This window comes from Phoenix dactylifera, chromosome 12 (assembly GCF_051530095.1).
Source record: "Phoenix dactylifera cultivar Ajwa chromosome 12, Ajwa_hap1_PhDact_Kaust_v1.1, whole genome shotgun sequence".
NCBI lineage: Eukaryota > Viridiplantae > Streptophyta > Magnoliopsida > Arecales > Arecaceae > Phoenix > Phoenix dactylifera.
Window position 1 is genome coordinate 9666762 of NC_143201.1, and position 6528 is coordinate 9673289.

Genomic DNA, 6528 nt, shown 5'->3' on the forward strand with positions numbered 1-6528 from the left:
ACTGTCAAATCCCTGTGGATTCGATCTCGGACTCACCGAGAATATTACTTTGCTACACCCTATACTTGGGGTATTCTACATTTAATTTCCCTTTTTAAAAGAGCAAGATTAAAATCGTAGCAATCCTGTTCGAATCCACGATAGAGGGACTGTATCATACGCTAACTGCACCTAGAGGTTCATCTATTCTACTCTGCTGGATTGCCACTACATGCTGCTAGGTGTCACTGGTGGATTGTGAGACTCAGAGGCATTCACTTGATGATCAGTGAACCCGAATGAGAAGAGTTGGAATTGTTCCAACCCATTGAAAGGAGTTTCAATGATATTGTGATAGGGATCACAACATATCTCACTACCAGACAGAATAGAACCTATGGGGTCACACACAATAGAGGATCTGATCGATCTAATGGTTGGATTGTGATTTGGAATCACAATAGTTTGTAATTGTCAATTTGATTGATAATTAGTTTAACCCACTAAGAGTTAGTGAGTTGAAGAAGGAATTAATTGTAATTGGATTGCAATTTGATTGAATCAATTGGACTTAATTAATTGTGCTCGATCTTATATGATAAGGTTCAAGAGTCCTACTTGGAGTAGGACACCTAGAGTTCTAATTAGATTAGGACTTCAAATTATTAGAGTCCTACTTGGAGTAGGATTGGTAAAGTTCTAATTGGATTAGGACTAAAATTATAAAGTCCTAATTGGATTAGGACTAAAATTATATGAGTCCTAATTGGATTAGGATTCCTAGAGTCCTAATTAATTTTGGTCCAATAGATAAAGATGACTCCTAATTAGATTAGGATTCATGTGAATCAAATAGGGAGACTAATTGGGTTCTACTTAGATTAAGATTCAATGAACCAAGGGCCACCTAATTCCTAATTTGATTAGGATTAGAAGGGAGGGGCAAGAGCCCCTCCCTTCCTCGGATGCTCCCGGGATCCGCATCCCGGATGATCGGGATGCGCGACCCGGATGGACGGGACTCGCGTCCCGGATGCCCGGGACGCGAGACCCGTTTTGGCCAAACATTGGTGCGGCTCCTCCTAACTTCTAGGAGGAGTCCACACCTAGGGCTTCAAAGAAAAAGAATAAAAAAGGGGGCAGCCCCCTTTGGGATAATTCTTGGTGGTTCTTTTTAGGCGAGCGGCCTCCATCTCTCCCTCTCTTCCTTCTTCCATCTGCAAGGTAAAAGAGGAGCAGCAAGGATGTTTGATTCTTCCTCCTCTTCATCAGATGCATGGAAGAAAACAAAGAGAGAAAGGTGTTTCTCTCTTCCTCCTTCTTCTTCCATGGTAAAGAAAAGAAAAGAAAGCGTTTCTTCCTTCTCCTTCTTTCTCCTCTTGGAAACAATCAAGAGTTGATTGCTTAGAGAAGTTCCAACCATCAAAAGGGATCTCTGCAAGGGAGCTAGCACCCCGGTGAGATCGCAACCTCGATCAATCCAGATCTTCGTGTGGATACCCGTAGAGGCCGGACACTTGTGCGGCTTCAAGCGAACCTGATTTCCACGATCATCAAATAGCGGTGAAGATCTACCCGCTCAAAGGTAAAGATTTGATCTTTATAATTTTAATTGTAGATCTGAAAATTAATCAAGTAATTAATTTTAATCCTTTCCTTCAGATTTCATGATCTTCTGAGTTAGAGAACTCAGAAATTTTTTGAAATCTACGTTCCTCTGGACGTTCATGAGATGAACGACCCCGCGCGCGTCTTTCCGCTGCGATCGTCGCAACGCGTGTGAGGGTAAACCGACAGTTAGTACGAAACCGAGAAACTTGCCCGAGGTGACTCCGAAGGCGCACTTGGCAGGGTTGAGCTTCATTTGATACTTTCTGAGGGTGGAGAATGCTTCGTCGAGATCAGCTATATGATGCTTGGCCGCCCGGCTTTTCACCATCATGTCGTCTACATAGACTTCCATGTTGCAGCCTATCTGATCTTTAAAGACCTGGCTGACCAACCTTTGATAGGTTGCTCCGGCATTCTTTAACCCGAACAACATCACTTTGTAGCAATAGAGGCCTTTGTCGGTGATGAAGGATGTCTTCTCCTTGTCCTCGGGCGCCATTCGGATTTGATTATACCCCGAGAAGGCATCCATGAAGGTCAGCAGTTGATGTCCCGAGGTGGAGTCGACGAGCTGGTCGATGCTGGGAAGAGGAAAGCTGTCCTTTGGACAGGCTTTGTTCAAGTCGGTGTAGTCCACACACATGCACCATTTTCTGTTAGCTTTCTTCATTAGGACTACGTTGGCAAGCCAATCTGGGTAGGAGACCTTCCAGATGAAGCCGGCCTCGAGAAGTTTGTCCACCTCCATGGCCGCTGCTTGTTGTCATTCTGGTGTGGAGCTCCGTTTCTTCTGCCTTACAGGCTTGCAAGTCGGTTTTACCTGGAGTCGGTGAACCATGACCTCGGGGTCTATCCCTGGCATATCCGTGGGCGACCAGGCGAAGACGTCCATGTTGGACCGGAGGAACTCAATTAGGTGATCTCGTTCATGAGAGCTCAGGCCAGAGCTGACCTACACGGTTAGTTCTGGGCAATTTTCTCTTAAGGGGATTTGGATGAGGAGCTTACCAGGTTCTACCCGTTCTTTCTGGTGCTCGTCCCGCACTTCCAGGGTTTCAATGGGTAGCGCCTGGTCCGCAACTCGGGCCTGCACCTCAATTGTTTGCTCTGCTCGGCTTGGTGCTTTAGCCGGTTGCTTTGCTTTAAGGACTGTCATGTAACATTGTCTGGCAGTCATTTGGTCCCCACGAACTTCGCCTACTCCTTGTTCGGTAGGAAACCGCACGAGCAGGTGATATGTCGAGACCATAGCTCGGAGAGCATTGAGCTCTGGTCGTCCAAGGATGACATTGTAGACCGAGGGCAGACGGACCACTAGGAAGTCCATCCTCATAGTGCTCTCTCGAGTGGCGAGCCCGATGGTAACAAGTAGGTTGATCTCGCCTTCAACCGGAACTGTGTCTCCGGTGAATTTGACCAGTGGAGCATTCATTCTTCGGAGCTGGTTTTCTGTCATTCCTATTTTTTGGAAAGCATCATAATACAGAATGTTTGCTGAGCTTCCATTATCAAACAAAACATGCTTTATATCAAACTTGTTCATGACCATGGAGATGACCATACCATCATCATGAGAAGTCTCAACTCCTTTTAAGTCCTCGTCCGAGAACGAGATGGCTTCAGAAATGCGTCTACGCTTCGAAGGGGTCCTTCTCCTGGTTAATTCTCCGGCCGAGCTCCCTTCGGCCAGGCCTCTTCCTATGGTGTTGATGGTGTCAGCGATGGGTCTGTTGTCATTTGGATTTTCGGGTGGAACAGCATTCCCTGTCGACCTCCTTTCCTCCCATTGGTTCTATACAAACCGGTTAAGCACCCCACGGCGGATAAGTGCCTCGATCTCGTCTCGGAGTTGGAAGCACTCCTCTATGTTATGGCCGTGGCCCTGATGGAAGCGATAATACTTCCCAGAGGGGCATCGGGCCCCTGACTCCTGCATCGGTGGTGGAGGTCGGAAATAATCCCTGCCTTCTATCTCCATAAGATTTTCTGCTCGGGGCGCGTTGAGGGGAGTGTAGTTCTTGTATCTCCCCGGAGGCATCCGTGGCCGAGACGGAGATCTCGGCCGAGGCAAGGATCTCGGTCGAAGCTATGCCCGCTGTCGAGGTGGACTCCTTAGGCGGGGTAGAGTCTTCTCACGGCGGGGTGACCGACTCCTCGGACGGCCGTGCTCCTCACGGCATCTTTTTTGCTTTTTCGAGGCCTGCTCGGTCGTGCCTCGTCTGGAGGCGATAGCCTTCTCGGCTTTCGCATACTTTCGAGCTCGGGGCAGCATCTCAGTAAAGTCGGCGGAAAAGTTCTTCTCAATAGAGAAGAGAAACCTGTAGGACCGAGCTCCAGTCTTTAGCACTGACATGGCTATCGACTGATCGAGCTCGCGTACCTTTCAGATTGCGGCGGTGAAGCGGTCGAGGTAGTGTTTGAGAGACTCTCCCTCCTTCTGCTTAATGTCGAGGAGGGAGTCCGATGTTCGCCGCTGACATGGCTGGCAGCAAAGTTGGTAGCGAACTGCCTGTCGAGCTACTCGAAGGAGGACACGATACTCGGCTTTCGCCCAGAGAACCAAAGCCGAGCTGTTCCTCGGAGTGTAGCTGGGAAGGCTTTGCAGAGTACGTCCTCCGAGGACCATTGCAGTGCCATGAGGGCTCGGTAGCTCTCTAGATGGTCGAGGGGGTCGGTAGTCCCGTTGTAGGACTCTACCTGGGGTATTTTGAATCGAGGTGGGACCAGTTCATCCTCGATCTGACGGAAGAAAGGCGAATTGGTGGTGAACTCAAAATCGCCTTCATGCCTTGCCTTCTGGCTGTGGAGCGCCTCGATTTGACGCTCGAGCTTCTCGACCTTCCTGTCAAGCTTTCCTCCCTGGGGGATTGTTACGGTGGTCTGCTCTAGTGCTGGTTCGCCTGAGGCTGACTCGGCCTCTGAGGGCTGCGACCATCTGTCCAAGTTTCTCCCTAGCGACTCTCTCCGGGGAGACACCCGGGTTGAACCCTGGTAGCCGCGTCGTTCCCCATTATTGACCTGCGAGGAGTCATGAGGATCCTGGCCATGGAGAACTGGTTCACCTGGACGGAGCACCGATTGGATCTGAATCTGGAGAGGCGTAGGAGGGGCCTCCCTCTGCTGCAGGCCTTGGACTACCGCAGCCAAGGCTTGGACTTGATGCACCAGAGTGTTGAACTGCTCTGGTTGGACCTGAGAGACTGGGTCCGCCGGGGGTCTTGGCAGTGAGTTTTGGACCGAATGTTCAGGACTTAGTGCGGGACGCCGGAAGGCGTTGGAGGCTCCTTTGCTTCTTAGCTTCATGGTCACGACTCGGGCCCTTCCTCTAGCGCCAACTGTTGCTAGAAATTAGACCCGAGGGTGGCCACTTGGCTGAGAAGGAGGAGCTCTGGTGCGGGCAGTATGTCGGCAGGCTGCATCCTCTGGGGGACCTGCAAGAAGCCGGTGGCCGGGGTTTCCGACGCCGATCCTCCGATGCTTAAGTCAGAGAGGGCTTTTGTGGAAAAAGAGAGAGAGACTGCCGATAAGTACTAAATAATGCATAAATTAATATCTTATTCATAGCACCTATCATTATTTTAATTCACATATTTTGTAAATTCAACTAAAAAAATATATTTTCCTTCAACATTGCATTCTAATAATTTATCAGAAGTAATTTAGGTTTGTTTGATTTTGGTTGAATTCAACGTATGCAGGTCGGGTCGAACCCATCATTTATCTGGCTCATAACCATGAAAACTGATCACACTAGAGCACACGTGGCAGCTATCCCGAGTGACACATGCCTGTATGCCAAAGTACATGGGATTTCAAAAGGAGGATCATGAACACTTGGATGGCAGGATTACTTTGCAAACAAATTATCCATCTAATCCTTCCACGTATTAGAGTTCCCTCAAGTTCCTTTCTCATTCGGGATAAGCCCCTCATACACCCACATCCAAGTCCCAGGCACCCATTCTCTTCGTCACAGACATAACCCCGTGTCGAAGCCTTCTCTATTTTAGCTTCAAAACAAAGTCATTCCCCAACTCTTCCGACATTCCACACGGTCGTGAGTATCACCCGCGACGGATTCCTCCCGAGTCTATCCATAGCTCCAAGTCCAACAATTCCACATCATATTCCCTTGCTCCGAGTTCATCCTTATTTACAAGCTTCTCAGCATTCAGCCGGATCAAATCCAAACCTCCACGTCCAAAGAACAGAACCGGTGGCCTATTCCTAGTTGAATAAAAACTTCAAACGCTCCTTCCAGATCATCTCCCAGCATCCCATCTCCTCCCACAACCGGTTATTCAGCGATTCATCTTCATCTTCTGAACCAACCCGTCCTCTTCTCCGAATCACATCCAACATCTTCCCAGATTTCTTCTCCGCCATATCCAGCCAACGGCAACACGTTCCAGCTCCCTTGTTCGTGATCTATCTTCATCCCGTATCCAAACAAAATCCCTTGCTCCCAGCTGCTTCATCCTCCCGAACTCTGTGTTCATCTTCCAGCCTTGCATCCGTTCCCAGCTATCAGCCGAGATCCCAACTTCTCTCCCCTGTTTCACGTTCAATCCCGTTCAAGCCAAACTCCCGAGCTTCACGACATCTGAACAGAGCCAAGACCCCCCCTCCGCATGATCCACGGGATAGAATCAAACCAATCTTCTTCCGGAGTGATCCCAATGTCCCACACTCCTTCGTTTCTCCCGCTAGATCCTAGCTTATCCACGGATAAGGTCACACATCTTTTTCTGATTCGGAATTATTTCCCAGCTTCATCCCGTTCACATTCCATCTCCACGGGATAAATTCAAATCCCCTGTTCCGTGCGGATGAGAACCAACAACCTTCTGCCGGATTACTCCCATCCTCCCAAGCTTCCCGAACTTCCTCTCGTTCCAGATCAACTTGTATCCCAGATTAGCAGGGGATTTTCAGCAA

The 6528-nt window shown here is 49.0% G+C and overlaps 1 protein-coding gene across 1 annotated transcript; it reads right to left on the reverse strand.

Moving 5' to 3' along the window:
* Positions 1-2542: 2542 nt before the first annotated feature.
* LOC148700404 (uncharacterized) lies at positions 2543-3628 on the reverse strand. The gene is made up of 2 exons (XM_089926614.1): positions 3393-3628; positions 2543-3317 (listed from the first exon to the last, which is right to left on the reverse strand). The coding sequence occupies exons 1-2, from the start codon at positions 3626-3628 to the stop codon at positions 2543-2545; spliced, it is 1011 nt and encodes a 336-aa protein (XP_089782740.1).
* Between the last annotated feature and the right edge of the window lie 2900 nt (positions 3629-6528).

Excerpts from the sequence above, each read along its gene's own strand:
- LOC148700404 (XM_089926614.1), bottom strand. The coding sequence starts at position 3,628 with ATGCCTCCGGGGAGATACAAGAACTACACTCCCCTCAACGCGCCCCGA. Across the intron at positions 3,318-3,392 it reads CGCCGTGGGGTGCTTAACCG|ACCCATCGCTGACACCATCA; the intron begins GTTTGTATAGAA and ends AAATGACAACAG.